General features: G+C 45.3%; 1 protein-coding gene across 2 annotated transcripts in view; it reads right to left on the minus strand.

The window, feature by feature from the left end:
- Positions 1-320: 320 nt before the first annotated feature.
- Positions 321-25,956, minus strand: part of CD58 (CD58 molecule) — a 45,464-nt gene continuing 19,828 nt past the window's right edge. Inside the window, exons 4-10 of one of the 2 annotated variants that reach the window (XM_073309260.2) lie at positions 25,126-25,230; positions 23,137-23,181; positions 20,552-20,620; positions 7,731-7,802; positions 5,378-5,413; positions 3,719-3,771; positions 321-2,443 (exon numbers count right to left, since the gene is read on the minus strand). In XM_073309260.2, the coding sequence (XP_073165361.2) occupies positions 2,399-2,443; positions 3,719-3,771; positions 5,378-5,413; positions 7,731-7,802; positions 20,552-20,620; positions 23,137-23,181; positions 25,126-25,230 (425 nt within the window). In that variant the 3' untranslated portion in view covers positions 321-2,398. The remainder of the gene's footprint in view (positions 2,444-3,718; positions 3,772-5,377; positions 5,414-7,730; positions 7,803-20,551; positions 20,621-23,136; positions 23,182-25,125; positions 25,231-25,956) is intronic. The other variant, XM_073309267.2, reaches the window with a different exon arrangement.

Genomic DNA, 25,956 nt, shown 5'->3' on the forward strand with positions numbered 1-25,956 from the left:
TCCAAATGGCGAGCTCTCCCCTACAGTGCAATTTTTCATTCATAATTTGCCACTCAATTTTCCACTGCGTATTTTTGACAACTTTTCATTCTCAACTTTTGACGTGCAAATTTACATTCTTCATTTTTGACACTTCGGTTTTTGTATTCAATTTTACATACTCCCATTTTTGACATTTAATTTAATATTTTTGATTTTCCACACTCAATTTTTCACATTTGATTGTTCTTTCTCCATTTATAACACTCAATTTTGGACAGTCCATTTTCCACTCTTGATTTTCAACATTCGATTTTCCATTCTCAATTTTTGACCATCCATTTTCCATTCTCAAATATTGACATTCCACCTGCACACTGTAGATCATAAGCTCAAGGGGATGTTTCCGAGGAAGCCCCTTATTAAAATAATGAAAGCACGCTAAAAATAGTCAATGGGTAAGGAAGAAACATGGTACAGTATTAGCGTGCTAACGTATGGATCAGAAGATGTGGGTTCTGTTTCCAGCTCTGCCACCAATTTGCTGTGGGACCTGTGGTAAGTCACGTGGATGCAAGAATCCCCTAAAGCAGAGGTTCTCAAACTGGGGTCCGTGGACCACCATTGGTCCGCGAGCTCCATTCAGGTGGTCCATGGACAGTTCCCTCCAAGGTGCACGCCTGGGCAGCCACACATGAGAAAATGAAAGGCCAGCCACCCAATTAGTGGAGCTGCGCAGGTGTGGCTCCACTAATTAGGTGCCTGGATCACATGTAAGGTGAGGTGGTGGCCTTCGGGGGAATAGGGGGTAGGTGGGAGGGGGCAGTGGGGTGAGAAGAGTGGGTGGGGAGAATTTGGGATATGCAGGGCTGTGGCGGCCAGAGAAAGAGGCAACTTTCCCCAGCTCCAGAACTGCAGCTGCTGGGGAGAGACGGCCCTCCTTCCCAGCCCCAGCTCAGGGGCTGCTGCGGCGGGGGAGCGAGGGCACATCCATCACATTAGAAAGGTAAGACTATTAAAATATTAAAATATGAGTTGTGTGCTTTTATTTGTAGAACAAAAAAATGTTAATTATTAAGGTTTTTTTTAATCCAAAGCTCTTTACAATAGTTAGCTCACGGTACAAACAACATTTGGAAAGATCATGAAGTGGCCCACTGAGACCCACAGCAATTTTCAAGTGGTCCATGAAAAAAAAAGTTAGAGAACCACTGCTCTAAAGCATGTAGATTTTTTGGGTGCCTAACTTCATACATCAAAGCCCAGACTTGCATAGATCTGAGACCTGGGTTTGGCACAGAGACTGTACTGGTTTCACTGGTTGATAATCTCCTTCTGATAGTGAATGAAGTGTCTGTGCTGATGCTTTTAGATCAGCTGTTCTGACACAGTTGTGGGCGCCACAGACGCAATTGCTCTTGAGACTTACATTAGAGTCTGAGGATACATTGTTTGGGTAGCAGGGGTTCTCAAACTTCATTGCATCGTGACCCCCTTCTGACAACAAAAGTTACTACACAACTCCAGGAAGAGGGACGGAAGCCTGAGCCCTGCCCCTTTGGGTGGGCAGCGGGGATGGGGGGAGGGCACTATAGCCTGAGCCCTGCTGCCCATGGCTGAAGCCCTTGGGCTTTGGCTTCAGCCCCCGTCCTGGGCAGTGGGACTCAGACTTTGGCTTCAGCCCCAGAGCCCAGCAAGTCTAACGCCTCAAGGCGACCTCATTAAAACAGGGTCATGACCCACTTTTGGGCCTGACCCACAGTTTGAGAACCACTGTGCCATTTACTCTAGCCGAGTTGATACCATGTCCACTGAGCTAGAAGGCGTGTCTACCTTTTGCTATTCAAAAAAAAATTAGAACTTAGTGGTGGGGGTGGAGGGTGATGGTGGCGCTTTCTGGAAGAAACAAGAGCCAGGAAAGCTGTTGCTCATCTATGCATGGACAGTGTCATTGTGGCCTTTTCTTTCAGATAGGGAGGCTGAGAAAATGAGAGTCGCCCCTCTGAATACTCTTCTCCTTTGAATGTAAATAATGTTACAGTTAGAGTTGTATATCATGTCGATTAGTTTTTAATTTGTCTACATTCACTTGTGTTAGTTAATGTCTGGAAACATTGGCATAAATAAACCTGGCTCCTATGTTTCATGTTTGCTTGCTTGTAAAACAAAAGTATAAAAAAAAGCACGGATGCAAACAGATTTGCTCCTTGACTCACTGTCCATTTCAAAATAACCAACATTGAAGAAAGAGGGCATCTGTCCTTGAAAGATAAAAGTGGGCATTGCTGGCAGCTTGAGAACAAATACATGAATCTTCAAAACACTTTTGTTAGGGAGAACTCAAGCACTCATTGATGACATCCACAAGATACTTGTTCCATTTCTTCTCTCAATCTCTTTTGTCACTCTGCAATGGAGTTTAGTCCATTGTGGTGTTAGTCTGCGTCCCTTTCCTGTTTAAGATCTGGAATAAAAGATGAATTCATTATATTTTTTATTTTAGTTTGCAATGTTTTATCACTTACCCAAGAACACTGCAGATTTTAAACACTAGCGAACAATAAATATGAATTAATAGGATACTGTAGCATTTTGCTATGTCGTCTTTGGTTTATGTTAGTAGCAGCATCAGCTGATACTTGGTGTCACTCCTGGGTATAATGCTGCAGGGATTTTTTTTTCCTATGGTAACATTATGCATTCCTGAAGCGTCTTTCATCTGAGGATCTCAGAGCTTTCCTAAGGTAGGTAAATATTATCCTCATTTTACAGACAAGGAAATTGAGGGACAGAGAAATTATAATGAAAAGGTGTCAAGACAGAATATCTAAAGTATTTACATCATGTGATGGGCATCTAAATAAAACTGGGCTGATTTTCAGAAGATATACTTAACTGCCACTTAAGTCAACACTTCCTTCTTCGTGCACCAGACACAGCAACACTGAGAGACGAGTCTGCATGTGCCAAGGCACTGGTACAGACAGACTGTGCCTCTCCTCCCACGGCACCATTCCTCCCACACCAAATCTCAGCACAGTACCATTTCCACCCACTCCAGACACCAGCAGGGGAGCTAGTCTAGCAGCAGGGAGACCTGAAGCAGCTGGCACAACTCTACAGTTGCGCTGGTACTTTTTGTTGAGCTCAGTTACGCTACATTGAATAAGGGGAAGTAACTCCTGTGTCTGTTACATTTCCAAAGCAGCCTGTGTCTGAGATGTTATCCGACTGAATGGGTGGGTGGTTTGGCATTGGTGGGACTGTGGTTGTTTAGATAAGGGAAACCCCCCTAAAGGTGAGACCGCCAGGGCAAAATTTCAAAAAGGAACATTTTAAATTATTTTCTTTGCAAAAGTTTGTATCCCAGATCCATAGCAGCTTTGTTTGCTCTTGTCATGTCCTGGTGAGGCCATCTGAACACAGGACAAAAGAAGATGACAGAGCAGCATAAAAAAACCCAACTTTGGAACCTCAGAGTTGGTGTTTCTGGTTTCAGATGTTTGTTCAAGGCTCAAATGGTAGGGTGGAGATCCCCTCCAAACATGGAACTAATGCACTTCTCCTGCCTACAGCTGTGACAGACAGGGTCAGTTCTTACTCTCCCCTAGGTAGTTCTGACATAGGTCACACAACCTGTGAACAGCACTAAATCAAATGCTGCTGTTACTGATTTGTTCCTCTGTGGTGAGATGTAGCAATAATGCATATACAAATAATGTAACTGTATATTACAAACCTCCAAACATGGCTCAAACACCATGGCAAACCCCAATGGCCAAATAAAGCATCCTGTATAGAACAGAAAATCATAATAGCCCATGATCTAACAACAGCCAGCAAACCTCACAAAAACTTATGTCTTCAGCCTCACTCATCAGGCTCACTGACAAGCTCTGGGTCCCCTTCTAGTTGATCCAAAATGCCACTGCTTAGATCAGCTTCCCCTTCCAGCCACTTGGACCATGTCACTGGCCTGCCTCAGATCGTCACACTGCTGCCTCTCTTCATCTGCATCATGTTCAGGTTTCTTATCCTGTTCCTCACTTAGGCCTGGTCTACACTCAAATTTAGTTCAACTTCCATGGCCTCTGTTTCAGCCCTGCCTACACCTTTACTCTCATTTCTCTGTACTCCCCCTCACTAGCTATCCTCCTAAGCCTCCCTTTTACCTCCTCCCTCGGTCTCCAGCAAATACAGCTTGGCTGGTATTAAATAGAAGAGAAAACTCTGCATATTTCTGATAGCCCCTCCACCTAGATTCCTGTGGAGCCTAGGAATCTTTAATGTACTATCAATGTCATGCGAAGGGAGAAACCCTTATAAAAATATACCACAGTACTCAAGGCTTGTACACACACACACACACACACAACCACTTTAACTAGACCAATACAATAAAAACAGTGCAACCCTCTAGTATGAACTCAGCAATACTCTTTAAACCTCAGTTTAAAGTTTAAAACCAGGGTTTTGATCCACACCCAGACTGTTCCCATCTAGTACCTGAACTTTAATTGTTTGCACTGTTTTTGTTGAAAATGGATCGCAAGCTCCTTGCAGCAGAGCCCCATGTATCTATATGGTGCTATATAAATACTACTCAAGGGCTAAATACTGATTAACTTATTCAGATTTTTACTCAGGTCTTACTGAGACAGAGTCAATGGGCGCTCACCTAAGTAAGGGTAGAGTAACACCTTCTGGGACACTGTCAGGCTGTTTAGAGCTCATATTTAGGCTTTAAGTTGTAGCTATTACAAAACCTAGTGTTAATACAAATACTCTGTGAAATAATACCCCTCCCCAAAACCATTCACTCAGGTTTTTTGGACTTACATCTCCCCCTTATATACACTAGAAAGAGCTTGCTAGCATAGCTACACAGATCTATCTATCAATATTGGCAAATCCTACTAGTGGAGATGCAGCAAGTCTGAGCGCTTTAAAGCGCTAGTGTGGACAGGCTTCGAGCGCTGGGAGCTGTGAATTCCATCCCTGATTCATGATTTAATCTGGAATTGGAACCTGAGTAGCCAAGGATAATTAGACACATTAACCATTTGATCTACAACCACTGATTTGCTACCACAAGTCCTGCCAACCAATCCCAGTCCTTATATGGATATTTGTGTTCATCTGCCATCTAGAACTCTAACATCTAGGGCCATTCAGCACCTTTGACATGCCCCCCCAATCAGACAGCATTAACCCCTGTACGCCATGCCAACAGTGAGAGCTATAACCTGAGGAGCTATGCGCACACGTCACATGTATGGTCTTGAACATTCAGGGATGCTTGGAGCTTTCAGCTGGGGACCAGCTCTAGCAATCTATCGTACTTTCCCCAGACGTGATCATACGGGGGTCTAAAACGTTCCTGTGTTCTTTTCCATACCTGGCTCCTGATTCCCCTTTGTGATATTTTCATAATCTGAAAAATAAGATGCAAATGAGTTGGAGTTAGCACCAATTATTGCACACACCATTCATGGTCATCATAGAGGGGGTAAAATTCTTTCCTAACCTACCCAAGGAGCACTGGGGGGACAGAGGAGTAGTGGCTAGTTGGCGTGTCCTGGGTACAGAGAAGGATGGGTAATGGGAGAGCTGAAGCATAATGTGCTAAAACGCACCCCTTACTGCTACTCCAAAAAGGTAGCAGTGCACCTCTTTCCCTCACCCCTTTTTCCAGAGCTTGTTGCTTACTACAGTACCCAGCCGGGGGCCTAGCGCAGGGGCAGGCAAACATTTTGGCCTGAGGGCCATATCGGGTTTCCAAAATCGTATGGAGGGCCAGTTGTGTCTCCCCAGACAGCCAGGCGTGGCCCAGCCCCTGCCTCCTATCCGACCCCACCCCACCCCCCCGCTTCTCACACTCTCTGACAGCTCCCTCTGGGACTCCTGCCCCATCCAACCCCCCTTGTTCCCTGACGGCTCCCCTGGGACTCCTGCCCCATCCACCACCCCCTGCTCCCTGACCACCCCTGGACCCCCCACACCTTACTGCCCCCTGACGCCCCATCAACCCCCCCCCTCATTTCTGACTTGCTCCCTGGGACCCCTGCCCCATCCAACCACCCCTTCTCCCTGTCCCCTGACCGCCCCTGGAACCTCTGCCCCTGCCTGCCCGCCGCTGCCCCGTCCAACCCCCCCTCCTTCCTGACTGCCCCCCCGGGACCCCTGCCCCCATTCAACCCCCTATTCCCCACCCTCTAACCGCCCCGCCCCGACCACCACCCCCAACTCCCCTGCCCTCTGTCCAACCCTCCCTTCCCCCTGCCCCCTTACTGTGCTACGTGGAGCACCTGTGGCCGACAGTGCTACAGCCGTGCCACCCAGAGCACTGGGTCAGGCCGCGGCTCTGCAACCGCGCTGCCCGGACGCCCAGAGCATTGCGCTGGCCGCGTGGCACACTGAGGCTGCGGGGGAGGGGGAACAGCAGGGAGGGGCCAGGGACTAGCCTCCCAGGCCAGGAGCTCAGGGGCTGGGCAGGAGGGTCCTGCAGCCGGAGGTGAATCTTGGACCATAGTTTGCGCACCTCTGGTCTAAGGGCTTGCTGTGCCCCCCAGCCAGCTGTTCCAAACCCTTGCGACTCTTGCAGTGTGACCAGCACAACAACTAAGTCTCCCCTTAGCCTTCAAGAGAGCACCAAGGCCCAGGTCCTGAAAGGTATTTAGGCTCCTAACTTCCACTGAAATAGGTGTCTAAATACCTTGAGGATCTGGACATAGGAATCTGTCCTGTCTGGGGAGGGAGGGGGGCATAGATACAAGAGGGTTTAACCAGACACTGCTCTAGTCACCCTTATTTTAACATTTTGCCTGAAATTTGCAGGGCAGCAATCATACATCTAGTCCGACATTGTGTCTGGGAAGTGCGGTTTTGTCATAAGATGACTGAGACAGAAGTGTAGGCTAGTATTCTGAGCACAAGACTGGGAATCAGGACTCCTAGGTTCTATGCCCTCTGTAATACTCCGTGCTTGATTGTCTACGCATTTTCACCCTTGTAGCTTACTTGACACCACTAGGGTGATTCCTGATTGACAGCAATGCAAGTAGAGACTCGGGTCCTGTGTGGCTTGCACAAACCATTTCACCTCTCTGTGCCTCAGTTTCCCCAGGTGTAAGTAGGAGATAACAATACCCACTCTCAAAGGGGCACAACGAGGATTTATGCAGCAATGGTTGAATGGTGTTTGAGGATGTACGTGCTGATTATTACAAACAGAACAGTAAAACACAGGCGGATGGGCAGGGCAGTAATGCTCTACAAGTGCCCTGTGTGCACAGAGAAGGAGCACATCAGCAAGTAACCAAGTCATTACGCCAGAGAAGAGAGGGCAAGCCGAGGCAGGCTGGAGAATAAAGAAGATCTAAAATTGTACTATAAGAGCCACACAGAGAATTGTCTTGATTCTCCTTTTGCAGCAAATCTGACTCCAGTCCCCACCCCAAGTCCTTACTTCCAGCTACATCAGAAACATTCATGCTCCCTTCCTTTCATTTCCCCTGTGAACAAGCTACTCTCCAGTCAGAGACCCTCCCCCCTTCCCCCAACTCCCGTGACAGTGTCTCTCTCCTACCTTCCTGTGTGTGCAATGGGCACCTCATCCCCTCCCAACACTTCTCAACAATTTCCCTCCACTGGCCACTTCACAGCCATGCGCAAGCAGCTAGTCATTGCCATGCAGCACATGTGCCTCATTTCCCCCACTTAACTCTGGCCAGAGTGTGATGGCCACACACCTGCATTCTCTTGAGTGGACGAAAGGTCATGCTGGCTCACTGATTTAGTCTCTTTTGAGTTCTTCACTTCATCTACAAGGAGGAGAGATAATTATATAAACTTCAGGTGTACATAACACAATACATTTTAACAGGAACAAAAATTTCTGCCAGGCGATTTGCTGCGTATTATTTATCATCTGGGATTAATGAACCCATCAGCTTCTCCCAGGTGGTTTCAGCCCCTAACAAACACCCCCAACCAGCACTGATTCACTTGGAGGTTCTCTGTACAGTTCATATGAAATTATCTGGCTAAAAGGAGCTGTGAATATTTTCACAGCTTACAACTTCCATGACCAATAGTCCCGGAAGAGCTTCCTAAACTATCTCTGTGCAGAGCTCCTGAAATGCAGCCACCTCTAGCAGCAACCCACCAGCATACAGCTAATTGTATAACAGTGGAGTAAGGAGGGGAAATTTTGAGCTTGCGCATCCAGGAAATATATGCAATCTGCAGCAGCATTTACAGCAGGATTCTAACTGCCTTTGTGGCAGGAAATTCTCAGTATATTTTTAAAGTTTAGAGTTTTACCTCTTTCCCTGATTTAGTCCATTTTCTGACATATGCCTTTAGTTCCACCAGAGTTCAACCGGAGCCGAAGTTCTGCTTGACATGAGTCCAAATACCCTTATGTCATATATAGCGCTCTTTTTGCTCTCAATGTGACCATTTTTAAACTTAAATATTCTTAAAGAAAGTCTTTTAATTTAAACAGTCATCCAATAAAACACTGTCTCTTCTTAACCATTCTTGAAGAGGTGACTTGTGTCTTTCTGACTTCCATCAGGAGTTGCTTAAGCATTGCCAGATACTATTTAGTTCCCCAATATCACTATTCTATACCCAAATAGCTTCTTATTTCATAACCAGCTCTAGCATTAGATGACCCTGCTATATTGTATATAAACATCTTTCCATTCGCATAGCAATGATATTAGGAAATTACATTAGATGCTTTACAAAACATTTGCAATAAACATTACAAAAAGAGCTTTGACCATCTTAAGCATTTAAGGAATAAACAAAGGTTTTCATCTTTGCGTGGATACATGAATTTAGAAGCAGGAAAGATCTTCTATAAAACATTTTCCAACTGTAAATGTTTTCCTTAAAGTTGAAGGATGAAGACTTAGTTTATTTTTTTTTATAAATGCTCAAACAGGAAGTTTTCTAGAATCCTTTGTGATAGTTTGAAACCAAGGTTTTTACCTTGCACAGAGGGGTGGTTTTAAAAAAGCCCACTTTATGATGTAGTTTTTGGCTCTTAGTAACATATCCCTGAACATTACTTCTCTGAAGTATTCTGAATACAGCATCCTTACTTTTTTTTTTTTAAAGTCAGAACCCTTTCTAAAATAAATATCCTACAAAGTTTGTTCGCCTGAGATAGTCTTATCTCTATGCCAGGCAAGGAGCCGCCTAAGCTAGCCAGTGGGAGAGATCAATGAGAGAAGTGTGTTCTAAGCCCCACCCCTCTGAGCTTGTGCCTCTCTCTGCTTAGCAATTCACAACCAGGAACCCCTCTCCTGAAGTCAGGTGGCTTAGGCACCATTTTATGTGGTATTAGGCATGATTAAGAGCACACCCAGACACATCGGGTCCTATGTCACCTGTAAGCTGCGTGCTTGGGCAGCTGCCCAGGAGAGATTCCAATGCAGGTCATGCACATCCAGCAGCATGTGTTCAGGTGCCCCTCCCCGCCACATTGCTCTGTCCTGCAGCTGCTCCCCTCCCAGGACCCTCCTGCTGGCTGTGTGGGGGAGGGGAGGGAGGCAGGTGCTGATGTCAGGGTGTCCCCCTCTGCAACGCCCCTGTAATCCCATCTCCTCAGAGCAGGGGAGAGGGGACCTTCAGGACATGGAGCTGTTGCAGTGAACAGAGAGTGACTGAGTACATTTCTTAAAGAGACAGTGCACTGTTTCTGAGATTTCCCCAGCAGCCATCTCTGTCTGTCTCTCTCTCATACACACACACACACACACACACACTCCCTCTCTCTTCCCCGACCCCACTCATGTACCCCATCTCTGCAGAGCAGGGGAGAGGAGACAACAGGGCTCAGGACAGAGCAGGAGAGCTTTCAGTGAGTGTCTTAAAGAGACAGTGCAATCAGAAACTTCCCCAGTAGCGAGCACATGCACGGTCTCTGCCTCACTCACTCACACACACACACAGAGAGTCTCTCTCTCTCTCTCTCTCACACACACACACACACACACAGAGTGTCTCTCTCTCTCTCACATACACACACATACACACAGTCTCTTTCACACTCACCTCCCAACACACACTTGTATTACTGTTGTTGTTACTTCTTGGTACTTCCTACAATGCACATATATTCTATGTAATTTAATTCTTTCAAAGTATGCTATTTTAGTGTTTTGACTGGTCTGTGCATTTCATCATTTTTATTTCTCTTACACTTAAATTTAATTCTTTGAGTAGTGAGTTCTAAAATGCCTAACCTGTCCTGACTGGAGTAATTATCGCTATGGTAACTTTTTAAAAATATGTATTATATCTAAAGGTTTTTGTTTTTACTGGTGGTGCACATCCGCACATACTTCAGTGCACATAACAAAATTTATTCTGTACATGGATGGAAAAAATTAGAGGGAACATTAATCTGGTCAGATCGGGCCAGACACACAAGACAAGTGCTCCTCCACTTCTCTTCAGATCACACTGGGGCTTAGACAGCAGATAGGCTTCTGGATGCCTACAGTGAGGCAGCAGTGCCCATGTCCAGGGCAAAAACATAGGCACAGTTCAAACTGGTAGTGATTAAGGCCCAGATACACAAAGAGATTTAGGTACCTAACCTCCAGATTTATATGCCTTAATCCCAGATCTAGGAACCACTGCAGTCCACAACCCCCTGCCCAGCTGTGGCTAGCCATGTAGGTGCCTAAACTCACTCAGTGCTGAAGTTTGTTTTAGCAGTAAAAGTTCCCCCTGTGCTTTTGCACTGTAAAAAAAAGAAAGAAATAGTATTTTTCAATTCACCTAATACAAGTACTATAGTGCAATCTCTTTATCAGGAAAGTTAAACTTACAAATGTAAAATTATGTAAAAAAAACTGCATTCAAAAATAAAACAATGTAAAATTTTAGAGCCTGCAAGTCCACTCAGTCCTCTTTCTCGTTCAGCCAATTGCTCAGACAAACAAGTTTGATTACATTTGAAGGAGATAATTCTGCCTGCTTCTTGTTTACAATGTCACCTGAAAGTGAGAACAGGTGTTTGTATGGCACTGTTGTAGCCGGTGTTGCAAGATATTTACGTGCCAGATGCGCTAAAGATTCATGTCCCTTCATACTTCAACCACCATTCCAGAAGACATGCATCCATGCTGATGACGGGATCTGTTCAACAACAATCCAAAGCAGTGTGGACCGGCGCATGTTCATTTTCATCATCTGAGTCCGAGGCCACCAGAAGAAGGATGATTTTCTTTATTGGTGGTTCGGGTTCTGTAATTTCCGCATCGGAATGCTGCTCTTTTAAGACTTCTAAAAGCATGCTCCACACCCCGTCCCTCTCAGATTTTGGAAGATACTTCAGATTCTTAAATTGTGGGTCAGTTAGAAATCTCACTTTCTTTGTGTTTTGTGAAATCTACAGCAAAAGTGTTCTTAAAATGAACAGCATGTGCTGGGTCATCATCCGAGACTACTATAACATGAAATATATGGCAGAATGCAGGTAGAACAGAGCAGGGGACATACAATTCTCCCCCAAGGAGTTCAGTCATAAATTTAATTAACACATTTTTTTTTAACGAGCATCATCAGCATGGAAGCATCTCCTCTGGAATGATGGCCGAAGCATGAAGGGCTGTACGACTGTTTAGCATATCTGGCACATAAATACCTTGCAATGCCAGCTTCAAAAGTGCCATGCAACTGCTTGTTCTCACTTTCTGGTGACATTGTAAATAAGAAGAGGGCAGCATTATCTCCTGTAAATGTAAACAAACTTGTTTGTCTTAGCGATTGGCAGAATAAGAAGTAGGACTGAGTAGAGTTGTAGACCCTGAAGTTTTACATTGTTTTGTTTCTGAATGCACTTATGTAACAAAAAAAAAAATCTACATTTGTAAGTTGTACTTTCACAACAAAGAGATTGCACTACAGTACTTGTATGAGCTGAACTGAAATCATTTTATCATTTATACAGTGCAAATATTTGTAAGCAAAAATCATATACACTTTATATGAAAATGTAGAAAATCATCCAAAATATTTAATAAATTTCAATTGGTATTCTATTGTTTAACAGTGCAATTAAAACTGTGATTAATCACAATTAATTTTTTTGAGTTAATCGCGTGAATTAACTGCAATTAATAGACAGCCCTACTTCATATACAACAGCAGAATTAATTTCACTGTTCAGTATCTTACACTAACTCTGTATTTCCATCTTCCTTGTGGCTTCTTGGGAATAAAAATAAAAATTAAATATAATCAGAATTTATTACACTCCTTACTGGTTCAGTTGATGGTTCTATGGAGGTGACAACGTAAAAAAAAGTTAGAGTGTGATTTGGAAGGGGACAGCCTTCAACCATTTGAGATGTGTTTAATGGAAAGCTATACACATCTGTTTTTAACTAGTGAGTCTTTCCACTGTTCAACCCTGATACCAGTCAGCTCTGTGTTCTTGGGGAACTAGGGCCCAGTATCCAGCCTGTCTGACTCATGAAAGACACCCCCTCCCACCAGCCTGTGCTTGAACCAAAACCAATCAGAGAAAAGACTTGCAGAGCACAGTGAAGGGTGTTGGGAGACACACCTAGACCCCTCCTGACAAGGGTGACAAGAACAAAGGCAACTCCTCTAGCCTCATCTACAAGAAAGATGGGACAGGAAGACATCTCCATTAGCATACAGAATGGAGAACAGAGAACCACACTGAACTCTGGGACCAGAAAAGCAGGGAAGCACTGCATCATGGGGGATCTCTGCTCCAGATGTTAATGAACCTATGCCTGCACACACCCAGCTCAGCAGGTATCTGACCAATTCTAGTAATGAATCCTTGATTAATATCCAAAATACTGAAGCAGCCTAATTGCATTGTGAGCTCCCTGGAAGGAACATCATCCATAGCCAAGAGTGATCAGCTCCTATTGTCTAGCCTAAAGAACACCCTTGAGTCATCAGTTTACCTATAAACAAATCTAGTGTTCTCCCTTGAACCATTGCATTTTCTCTACAAAAACCCCTACTCACCCTCCAATCAGTATTCTGATGCATGGATCCAAACTCTGTATCAGTTTCAATGGGATTTCATCTTCTCCTGACTGATCATGCTGGGGGCTCTGCCTGTCTCCAGCACTCAGGACCCTGAGCTACCACCAACACCTGGGAACCCTGACCAGTTCAAACTTAATGGAAGTTGGTGAGATGCCTCTCTTTCTCTCTCTCTGTTTTCTTTTCTACCTCAGGTATAATTTTCTAACCCTGACTTGTTTGATCAGGTATATTTTTCTATATATGACTTTTGTGACCTTTAATAATGTAACTGTTATGTTGGTTTATGCTCTCCTTGTGTAGTTATCCCTATTATTCAAAAAAAAACTTTTATGGTTAAGCTGGTTGCTTCTCTCTTTCTCTCTCTGAACTTTACTCTTTTGTGTTTTTAGCTTCCCCATTTACTCTGCAGCAACACTTCTTTTACCTAAGCTAAAGATCCCTGTAGCACCCAAAATACTCTGGGATTTGCTCATCAAGTGGGTTACTACCAGTACAATTGTGACTTGAAAGTGGGGATAGGGACATGCTGTGACATATGAGGGTGGCAGCTTGAAAGTGCTGCTTGACCCAGTTCGCAAAGTCCAGGGGCATATAACAGTGGCAGCCTGGAAGTGCTGCTTGACCCAGTCTGCTGAGTACGGGGCATATGAGGGTGGCAGCCTGGAAGCGCTGTTCAACCCAGCCTGCTCAGGCTTGCTCTGTTAATATGTGCGCGGGTGTGTGTGTTCATCTGGTTCTGGGGCTGGAGGAACCCAGCCCTGGGGACCCTAGGTCCTGCGGGTAGCTCCATCGGGAGGAGATTTGCAGAAGGGAGGAGTAGAGCTCCATATGAACACACAAGTGACACAAGCAGTACATTAATAGGATTACAAAACCCCCCTCCCAAAGAGTAACCCTAATAAATGAGCATACCCCAAAGTAACGGGCAAAACTGGTAACAACCCATTTTCATAAGCCTTCGTGGAGTTTCCATTCACATGAGCAAGAACTCAGATCTTTCCATTTCCTTTGGGATTACAGTGATTGAATTTTGCCCTCCATCCACACACTGAAGAATTATGTAACCCCTATAACAGATATGATTGGTAGGCCTGGCACTAAAGAGAACACTACATTTGGGAGTTTGCTCATCTCATCTAATGGTACCAGAAGCCTTCAAAATTTCCAGGATTAACAGAGGCTACAGAGAGTCCAGTGTCATCTCCCCATCTATAAATAGGGGATAATAATAATGACCTCTGTCCAAGGGAAGCAATGAGCTCAACTATCAAACATTAGTATTTTGACCATGCTTTCAGGATGTAAGTTCAGTGGTTCTCAACTAGGGGTACGAGTCTTCCAGGGGGTACATCAACTCATCTAGATATTTGCCAAGTTTCACAACAGGCTACATAAAGAGCACTAGCAAAGTCACCAAAAACTATCATATCATACAGAAAAAATGAGATAGTCAGCATTTTTTCAGTAATAATGTGCTGTGACATTTTTCTATTTTTATGTCTGATTTGTAAGCAAGTACTTATTAAGGGTGGTGAAACTTGGGGTACGCAAGACAAATCAGATGCCTAAACGAGGTACAGTAATCTGGAAAGGCTGGGAACTACTGCCTTAGTTCCATCAGTGGAACAGATGGTGAAAGCAACAGGCTAACGAACAGGATAGTTATGCTTCAGAAATGCCCTGTGTACACACAGCAGAAGCACATCAGCAAGTAACCGCATCAACACACCAGAACAGACAGGGGAGCAGAGACAGGCTGAAGAAATCAAAGAAAGTGCCACATTGTACAGTCGGTACCTCCTGTAGAATTTTCTTGTTTCTGCTTTTGCGAGAAACTTGCTTCCAAACCTCCTCTCCATGTCCCCATGCACAGATTCACTATCACTGAGCTTCATGCTCCCTTCCCCTCATTCCCTTGCTGAGCAACAGGCCACTTCTCTCTCAGCAATAGAAACCCTCTCTCCTCCCCTCTTCTCCAGTCTGCAAGGGCTGGAGCCACAAAGGGACTGAGGGGTGGCAACACGCAGCGGTTCAACCTCTAATTTCTGGGGGCCTAGAAAAATCACTGAAACAGCGATGGGATCAACAGAGGCTGAGTTAGGCACCCAGGGATCCTATACAATGAATGGGAAGAATTGAAGAATGGGAGCCACAAAAACCAGGATGCTAGGTGGGGAGGGGCTTAAGCTAACCAATGGGAGATGGGGAGAGAGGAGTTTATCCTAAACCACACCCTTCTCATGCAATTTGGCACCTGCATCCAGGCTGCAGGGAGGCCGCCTCTCCCTGCTTGCAATCCATAGCCAGGAACCCCTCTTCTAGTGTCAGATGGCTTAGGTGCCCTATAGATGGCAGGCAGAGGTGGGCATTCCTATCTTCTGGGTGAGAACCCTAAACACTGGGCTAAAGCTTATGAGGATGGACACTGCCATTTCCTCCCCACACCCATTCTGTGTGGAGCTTGGCATGCTGAGAGCCAGTGGCACCTAAAACCAGGACTTAGGTGCCTAAACCCTAGTTAAAGACACCTAAGCCCCTTTGTAGATCTAGCCCAAAGCCTCCCTCCCACTCTGCTTTGCAACAGTGATAGTTTCATCCCCTCCCATCCCTTCACAAGGGCCATGTTTCTATCTTTACAACCAGGGGCTTCTCTCTCTCTCTAGCTGCTCATTTCCTCACTTCTGTGCCTTAATTCTGGCTAAAATTTGACAGCCACACACACCTTCCTCAGCTTGGCTTTTGTTACCGTCTTGGTGGCTCGCTGGCACATCTTGTCACTTCTCCTCCGACTCTGTTGCTTCACTTTAAAGTGTCGTTCTAGTCTACAGAGCAGCTAACAATGGCATTTTGGGTTCAGTGTTTTAAAGATTACTAATCAAATCCTCTCATTTTATATGCCAAGGGCACTGGGTGAGATCCTGATACTTGCACCAGCCCCTCTTTAGTAGGGCTAGAGTGCTGTAAAGGAGCCCAACATGCCCCCTTCCCTGGCCCCCTCAGTTCTGAGTGGGGAAAAATTCTCCTGGCCTAGGTACTGCAGAGCACAGCCTTTAGGCCGTCCTTCAATCACATTTGCTCAGTCCCCAGCACAGGGAATGAAGTGGTGGGATGGGTGCTTTGGCAGAGGGGCAATTTTGGGCAGCGCTGTGGCACATAAGGCAGCCCTGGGATGCAGCCAGAATGGGCGGGCTGTCTCGGTTATGTCAGTTCCATTATGGTCATCTGCCTCAGGACGGGGGACTCCAAGCTTCTAGGGTCCACAGCCCCGGGGTAGCACCACAACCCCACTTTCCGACCTCCCTGACATAGAGCCAGAAGCCTGAAAACCCTGGGAGAGTCGATTAACTAGGACTCAGCTCCTAGCTCTGCAGCAGGGAGCCTGAACAACTTGTGGGCCCTCAGGGCTTCCAAGCTCCCTGCCATGTGGCTGGGAGCCTGGGGATCCTTTGACGGCCTCCAAGGGGCTGTGGCTCCAGGACAGAGCTGGAGACCCCAGAGTTTCCAGAATCTTGGGCCAGTTGCTCTGAAGCCTCAGACCCTGAGGGTATGTCTACACAGGGCTAAAACACCCATGACTGGAGCTGGTCAGCTGACTTAGGCCTACAGGGCTCGGGCTTGGGGCTGAAACGTAGCTGTATAGACATTTAGGCTCAAGCTGCAGCCTGAGCTATGGCACCCTGTGAGGGGGGAGGGTCTGAGAGCTCAGGCTCCAGCCTGAGCCAGAACATCTACACAGCAATTTTTTAGCTCTGCAGCCCAAGTCTGAGCCGTGTGAGGCCCTGCTGCAGGTCTCTTTGCCCTGTGTAGATGTGCCCTGAAGGCCTGGGAGCTGCTAATGGAAACTGACATTCTTGTCAGTTTCACAACTGCTATGAAGAATGAGGGAGCAAGTTGCATTTTGTATCTGAACTGAAATCGTATCAGAATTCCTGATTCATGAGAAACTTCAAAATGCTGAGATTTCTCATGAACTGGAAATCCCAACTTTCAGCCAGCTCCAGTGTGGAATTTTGGAGCCATGGTGATGGTGAGGAAACTTCGGAGCCATCAGAAATCCTCAGATTTCCTCAACCTCTTGGGGCTTTGCGCTGGGTCCAGCACAGAGACTTACAAAGAAGGGCAAGTATCATTATCCTCATCTTAAAGATAGAGAAATTGAATTGCTGAATTAGCAGGTGAACAGGAGCTGGGGTAGGAGGAGAGGTGAATAATAAATGAAGGACAGGAGAATGTAAGTAGGGAAGAGAGAGAAGCAAGGGAAAAACCTATTGGTGAAAAAGAGAATTCATCAAAAAGCTGATAGATGAAAACAGATCCTGAAAACAGTTAACAAGAAGCAACCCACAAAGGAAATAAAGTAAATGAACAGAGAGAATGACTGTGTGAACATCTACTGAAAGAACACAATTCAAAGATACCTAATGGACAGGTGAAGGCCCACTAGGTGAAGAAACCCTTCTTGTGGATAAACTGAAAAGAAGTAAAGCCACAGGAACATCGAATCTAAGAAGCACTACATGCCAAAGAGAAGCAAAGAACAGGACAGGTAGAGTGGAGCACGACTTACAGCCAAGTACAGGAAAAGTTGATTCTTCTCTGAAGTCACATAGTATATTGTTGAGTAATCTCTTCTGTTCTTTCAATAACAATGCATTTGGTATTAACTGCACAGAGTAAGGAAGAGTAGTATGTACAAGCTCACAACGGTTAATGTGTAGGTAACCTACAGTTTATTATTATCAGTAGTAAGTACTTAGTAATGTTCTATATTACTTATGTGTCCGGTACAATTTTGGGGTTTTCCCTTATAAAATTCTAAACATTTAAAAATTATTCCTTTTTTCTTGGTTTGCCTCTGATTCTCCTCACAGAGAACATAGCCTAGCCCAGTGCTACTCAAAGTGGTGGTCTGCGGACCAGTGCCGCTCTGCGAGCCATCGGCTGCCGGTCTGCACATACATTAGGAAAAAAAAATTGCCGGTCCCCCAGATCAGATAGCTTGAGAAGCACTGGCCTAGCCTAGTCAGGTCACTGCATGTATACACTGGTGTACATTTTTATCCACATACTATCAGAGGGGATTACGACAGTTGAAGGAATAATGTTCTCAAACTCACAAAGGGAAAAATTTAGACATTAGGGGAAAAACTAACAGTAAAGGTCTGATGCAAATGTTCACATTTTGTTACAAAAGTACGAGCAAGCACAGACCCAAAGAGGAAACCTACTATTGATTAATACATGAATTAATGGACTATCTAGGATGGGGCACTTAAATTGCTGTCTCAGAACTACACCTGGTCTGCAGGGCTCTGAAATGCAGCCCATGCCTGCCCTTTCCCCGTAATTTCTTCATGGAGAAATAAAATTCATTTTGGGCAGGAACAGAAGTAATTTATAAAGACAAGGTCATCCATTCAGGTAACAAACAATACCACATGAATAGTGAGTAGCAAAAGACATTCAAAGGTAATAGTTATCAGGAATCCATTGGCAGAAAATAGTGTAATAAATTTAGCCCTGGTCTACCCTACAGAATTACTTCGGTATAACTACATCACTCAGGAGTGTGAATAATCCACACCCCCGAGTGACATAGTTACACCAAACTACATGCCGGTACAGACAGCTCTACGTAGCAGGACAGCTTCTTGCACCAACATAGTTACCACCTCTCCCAGAGTTGCCACCTCTCCTGTCGGCTTACAGCATCTTCATTTAAGCACTCCAGCGATGCAGCTGCATCAGACCTGCCCTCGCTGTGCTGGCTGACACCTCTACAGGCACTCAGCTCCTAATGAGTGTGGCTTTGACTCAGACAGGAAGAACTCTAGAGTCTGGAAGTAACTCTGGGGAGGAAGGTCAAGGCAGGGGGTGTTTCCCGCCTGGAGGGGGCAAAGTCAGCAGTCGCAGCAGGAGGGGACGAGAGCAGTCTCTGTACTCTCTTCCAGTAATCAGTACACCTGCTGTTACTGCACTTGTGCCAGTGTCATTGTTCCAGGGACTCAGCCTGCTTGTGCTAATTCACATGAAGGAGACCAGCAGGTCACATAACAACAACAGTTTGTATGACCTACTCAAACAATTTTGAATACTGAGCAAATTTATAAAAATCCATGTCTGTTCACAACTAATTTGCACACAGATTGTTCTAATATACTTTTCTGCAAATAGTTTAGCCAATCAGGCATAATTCCACTGAAGTCAATGAAGTTACACAGGTGAAAACCCAACAGAAGTGCGAGAAGAATAAGGCCCTATAATACTAGCCTCTTAACCCACCCACCTACTGTTTGCAGAAACAGAGAAGCAAATAATTAAATCTTGGCAGAGCAAAAACTGTATTTGAGTTATTGTTCAACTACCAGTGTGTGTGTGGGGTGGGAGAAATCAGAGAAAGGACTCTCCCTACAGAATTTATGTGATGCCTCCCTCTGTGTAGGCTAGGCATTCAGTGGAAATTCATCTAGGAAATCTTGCTGCAAGCTACTGGGCCTTGGAGTCTAGCTACGTTTGCAAACAAGCAACACATAATGATGAACTGGAAAACTTGAAGTGACCTGTTTCACAAAATGGGCCAGGCATGTCACCTGAGTCTACAGTACTCCTGATTAGCCAGGGGTTTCAAGCGTCTCCCAAGACCTGCTGCATATTGAGGCTATGCTGTAGTGTGTCTGTACCTCTTTTAATCTTAGTTGTCTTAAATGTTTATGATAGCATCAACTGATGCATGCTCATGGGGAGGAGAAAAACCGGTCTCTGGTTTAAACATTAATAGAGTTAATTCTGTCCAATTATAGCATAAGACATTTCAGGAAAGGACAAAGCTCATTGTGGTCCTGTACTTTTGTGCCAAGTCACCCAGTGTAGCTGTAGATATTTTTCTTATCTAATACTAATAATTATGAGACTTTTCAAAAGGGAGCGTTTGTATTTCTATGAATATATTTCTATGAATAATGAGACCATCTACAGTTACATTAGGTCAGATAAAAATCAGAAGGGATGTAAACCCTCATGCTTCAGTGCATAAAACAACCTCTGATTGATGAGGTCAGGAAGTAACTTTCCCCATGGGCAAGTGTTCTGTAATCAATCATCCATTATGGGCTTTCTTCCTGTGAAGCATCTGGTACCAGCCATTGCCAGAGAAAGCACTCTGAACTAGATCATCACCAAAGCTGGGTCTGATCCAGCCTGGCAATTCCTACGTCTACATTTCTATCTGTAGGCCAATTTATAACTCAAAATTCCAGTGGAGCAGATTTGTATGAATTTTTTTAAAACTTTATTTGCTCCTCAGCTGAGACACTGGGACTGAACCTGCTCACAATGAAGTCAATTGTGACATGAGGCAGATGAGGCCCTTTGTATGCCAGGTTCCAGCCTGGAGCAATTTTTACAGATGATTTATAAATCACCTGTAGACAGAAGGGTTTGTACGAGAAATGCTAACAGACCATTAACGATAGCAGTGTGGCCGGTAAAATATATTATACTCCAGCACTCTCACCTTTTTGGCCGCTTTCTTCCGGAAATCTGTCATCTTCTGTAAGATGTTGTTCTTCAGTCTTATATACAGCTAAACAAATGAAATACAAACTTGCATGTATAAAAAAAATCCCAAGGCACATCAGCATAAAAATGTCAAAAACCTCAAATCAAGAATTATTTAAATTTTCCATTCACAAAATGAAACCAATTATATGACTCAAGGAGCAAACTCATAATTCAGTAAAATACTATACTAATACTGAAGAAAAGACAAGATCCAAAAACAAAACTAGAACAACTACCCCTAAGCCACCCACCTCAACCTCAAGAAGCTGAGTAAAAAAATGGATCTTGCACCAACAAACTTAGGCTCTGTCAGACTAGTTGAAGTGAATTCCAAAGCTGAGGACCATTCACTGAGAACAAGCCACTCCCTCCCCAGATAATTAAAATCTACAGACTGTTAACTCATGTGCACTAGCTGATCTCAACTGCCATGGTTCACAGAAAGAGGCATGGGCATCCATTTAGTTATGTACTTATCACTGTAATAGTTGAGTGCCTCATAAATATGGCTTTATCCTTGCAACACCTCTCTGAGGTAGGACATAATTGTCTCCATTTCCCTGATGGGGAGCTGAGGACATCAGTGACTTTCAGACACAAGTTTGCCCCTGAAAGCAACCCACCCAGTTTGAATTCAATCAAACTTGACTGTTCAGTAAATAGAACTTTCTTTACAGCATCTTAATGCAGGTAACCGAGAACCACCAGGCTGCAACCACCTGGAACAGTTATGCCAGATGAATGCGAAGGTTGAGAAAAAGCTCTGTCTACATTCCAGCCTCAACATGGCAGCTCAGAAGTTCTTAGTGATGCAATGGAACAGTGTGCAGTTTCTGTCCCTGATGCCCTAACACGTACTTCATATATTTTATCTGGTGTAGGTCACATGTACACCAAAATGATCTGAGCAGATGATGCAAACAAAGAGGATGCTTTGGAGACTCAGTACTAATGGGTGAGGACAAAAGTGATCATAATACCCAACTGGCACATTGCTAGAGTGAGCCACTAGATATGGAGTATTCTCCTGTAAAAAAAACCTGAAACCTAGCAGGGTCCATCAGCGTTTGTTGGGAACATGGATTGGCCCTGACCTCAAACTGCACATGGTCATGGTCTCATCCTAACAAAAGACCAGCTTTCACTCCGCGGTCTCCAAACAGGATCCAAAGTGCCTAGCCCCATGTGCAGAGCCAAAATCTCATGACAGAGGTCTATGATTGACATGCCAACCATGAGATTCCAGCAAAGCCCACAAAAGTATTCATCAGTGTGGACAGCAAAGTCACCTAAGATAAGACCTTGTTAGTGGCTCTCTCAAATCAATGCCAAGACTGTGGCTTTCAGTATGGTGGGTACTGCAGCAGCCCACATCACACGAGATGCTGAGGTTGTTTGGGAATACAAGACCCGGGCCACTCCAGACCTGCTGATACACCAAGACCTCAATTCACTGCCACTCTCCTGACTCAACTCCAAGAAGCCCTTCTGGATCCATGCATCAACACTACAGGCCAATGGAAAGAACACAAGTTCTTGCTAGCTTGAATCATGAGCTGCTTGTGACATCTCAAAAAAAAAAAAAAGACCTGATTGAAGATCCAACTAACAAAGTCCTGGAGTTCTGCCTTCCCCTGAGGCAGTGGACTGCACCCAACCACATTCAGAAAACACTCAGAAGGTGTGGGTATCTCCTCCACAAATGGAAAATCAAAGAATAACCAAATTGTGACTGTGGTGAGGTACAAACCATGCGATACATCAGAAAATCGCCCCGCTCACACGTACAGGGTGGCACAAAGTGGATCCATCTAGCTACTACAGAAGCATTAGAATGGCTTTTGTACCTCAAGATTCAATTATAATCCCAGCCCACTGCTTTTCAAATGCAAAAGCAGCCTGGGCAATTCCAAGGCCAGAGCAGACAAGAACTCTCTTAGTTCAGAAGTCCAATGAGGAACCCTTTACATCACACCTATTCCCAAATTAACCCCCCCTCTCATGTTTTACCCCAAAACAACTCTCTCTTTTTCCTTCAAGTCAGGTAGGCCCACACCCACGAGTGACCCCCTCCCAACTTGAAACCTGATACAACAAAAACAGCGACACCTGTTCCTAACATTCATTCCTAGCAGGTACTGAACGCCTGTCTGGGGAACTGAGCTACCAAAGAGCCAGATGAATCATCCAGCCAGGGCTTGTGAAGGGCATTTATCAGCCACAGATCACACATCAATAGCATCAACCAAAGAGTAGGGTTCCTGCCAGCCAAAGTCCTGTCCTCCCAAGATGAAACGCTTTGATGGGCTCAACAGGGGAAATAAAAGTTCTCGAACTATAAGTCTATGTCTCCGGAATCTCTTACCGTCACTCTCCATGCTCTTCATAACAGGAACACAAGAGCCCAAGGGCCCATAAACAAACCCCCAACAGTGCGTCAACACATTCTGTTCCCAGCAAGAACGCTGTTGTGAAGCCTCAATTATGAAGAGCTGCACACAGTGTATAATGAGCCTATAAGGTTAGCGTAATGTTTACCTGAGTGATTTGTGGGTATCTGATGGAGAACGTTGGAAAGCAAACCTTAAGGGGAAAAAAAAAGAAAGAAAGAAAGCTGATGTGTTATTTGTTATTATTCTTCGCATTATTGTAGTGCCTAGAAGCCCTAGTCATGGAGCAGGACACCATTGTTCTCGGTGTTACACAAACACAGAACAACAAGACAGTCCCTGCCCCAAAGAGCTCACAATCTAATGGTGGGGGGTTGGGGGGGGTGCAGAGAATAGGCTGTAAATGAGACAGACACATACAGTAGGGTAAATTCTGGCTCAGTAAGTGCACACCAGACAAAATATAATTGACCGGAAGCAGCAGAGCAAATGATAACTGCCTTAATTCTGGCTCCAGCTAGCAAAGTAGAGACATCTCCAAGGAGCTTCCACTTTCGTTATGAGAAAGGGCCCAAAATGGGCAGTGACCAAGAGAGAGCATATGGTCCATAAGCAATAAATATCTACATATTTGTAGATCCATACATAGAGCTCCTGCTCCAAACACACACGGATCATTTGATTCCTCCTAAGAGTAAGCTGCATGGAGAGTGTCCCTGTTGAGAGGCAGAATGAGAACAGCAGTCTGTGCTGCTTTTGCAGCCAATGAGCTCAGCACTGGAGCTCCTCTGCATGCTGAAGTCCTGCTGAAGTCAATGAGCACTCTACACACAGAGCACCTCTAGGATTGGAGCTATGTCTGTGCTTGCTTCTGAGGGGCGCGGTGGGGGGTTAGGCATTTCTTTTCCAAGCCAGTATTCAGCCCATAGTATTAACTGAAAAGTAGTTCACAGAAGGGGGGGGGGGGAGGGGAGGAGAGGGGATGTTGCTAATGTCAAAGTCCTTCCCTTCCCACTACAGACATGTAATATTTAACTGGCAGCAAAACCAGTATAGTCTCTCTGCACAGGATTCAGGGAGCCTCTACCAAAAGGGGGCATTCAACCCCCTGCATGTCAGGTTCCACACACGAACACCTGTAGGGACGACGGAAGTCAGAGGCATAACAACTAACTGGATCTACAGCAGGGGCGGGCAAACTTTTTAGCCCGAAGGCCACATCGGGGTGCAAAACTGTATGGAGGGCTAGGTTGGGAAGGCTGTGCCTCCCCAAACAACCTGGTCCCCACCCCCATCTGCCCCCTCCCACTTCCCACCCCCTGACTGCCCCCCTCAGAACTCCTGACCCATCCAACCCCCCCTGCTCCTTGTCCCCTGACCACCCCCCCGGATCCCACCCCCTATTCAACCCCCGCTCCCTATCCCCTGACTGCTCTCCGGCCCCTATCCACTCCCCAAACCGCCCGACAGGCCCCCCGGGACTCCCACGCCCTATCCAACCCCCACCCCCCGCCCGTTCCCCAACCCCTGACCGCCCCAGAACCTCCACCCCATCCAACTGCTCCCTGCCCCCTGACTGCCCCCCAGGACCCTCTACCCAACCCCCACACTGCCACGCACGTGCGCGCCACCCCCTTACCATGCCGCTCAGAGCAGCAGGAGCTCACAGCCCTGCTGCCCGGGTGGCAGCACGGCTGCAGGGACGGGGGATAGTGGGGGAGGGCCGGGGGCTAGCCTCCCTGACCAGGAGCTGAGGGGCTGGGCAGGATGGTCCCGCGGGCTGTAGTTTGCCCATCTCTGATCTACAGGCTGACTCCCCAGACACACATGCAGACAGGACACAGAGTGGCCACAGATTCTGGTAAAGCAGCAGCTCCAGAAGAACTGCACCTACTCACACACCTCTCTGTCAGGGTATGCCTGTTGTGGGATGCGTACAGAGCCCAGGATCTAGTCCTAAGGAATTTAAAGTAAATTTGTTCTCAAGTCCTCCAGCCCTATAGAGATTATATAAGCTGGGCTTATTGATTACATAACTAAAATGCATTTTAATGCAGGTAAGCATATGTTCATCCTACTGAAACTTAGAGTGCAGCAAAATCACACAGCATATGCAAACAAATGAAGTGCTACATACCTCTTCTCCATAGAAAGAAGAGTGCTCCCATGAATAGAAGGAGAAGAATAATAACAACAAAAATTGCTATTAAACCATTTCTACCTCTTGAAAGAACGTTGGGACCTTAAAGAAAAAAAAAAAAGAACAAATTGCTAATAGAAGACATTTCAATGTGCTGTAAACAACCTCATTCAAGTCAAAAGTCTATAGAGAAAGAGTGTTTAAAAGGCACATACAAATGTAAAACTTTTTTAAAAAAGGAATAATTTGAAAACTTTATTGGGCCAAATTCAGTTACCGGTGTCACCCCCACTAGCTCCAGTGGAATTACATCAGGGATGACTTTGGCCCAATGATCATAGAATCTCAGGGTTGGAAGGGACCTCAGGAGGTCATCTAGTCCAACCCCCTGCTCAAAGCAGGACCAATCTCCCATTTTTGTCCCAGATCTCTAAATGGCCTCCTCAAGGGTTGAACTCACAACCCTGGGTTTAGCAGGCCAATGCTCAAACCACTGAGCTATCCCTCCCCAACATGATGGTATGTTACATTATGCTTAAGATATTTAAATAGCTTCTTATCTTTAGAAAGTTAACAAAAGTTTCTATTTTTTAATGTAGGAATTGCCATGCCAGATCACAGTGCACTGTCCAGCCTGCTCTCTTTACCAATAGCTTGTTCCTGATACTTCAGAGAAAGGGGCAAAAAAACAGCATGCTGGACAGCCATGGAATAACCTGCCCAGAGCAGAAGTTTCTTCCTAACTCCTGTCAGTTAGTAATTGGCTTATGTCCCTAAAGCAGGAGTGGTTATATTCTATATACATGTTTTACTCTATGAAATAGAACT

This window comes from Lepidochelys kempii, chromosome 1 (genome assembly GCF_965140285.1).
Source record: "Lepidochelys kempii isolate rLepKem1 chromosome 1, rLepKem1.hap1, whole genome shotgun sequence".
Taxonomy (NCBI): Eukaryota; Metazoa; Chordata; order Testudines; family Cheloniidae; genus Lepidochelys; species Lepidochelys kempii.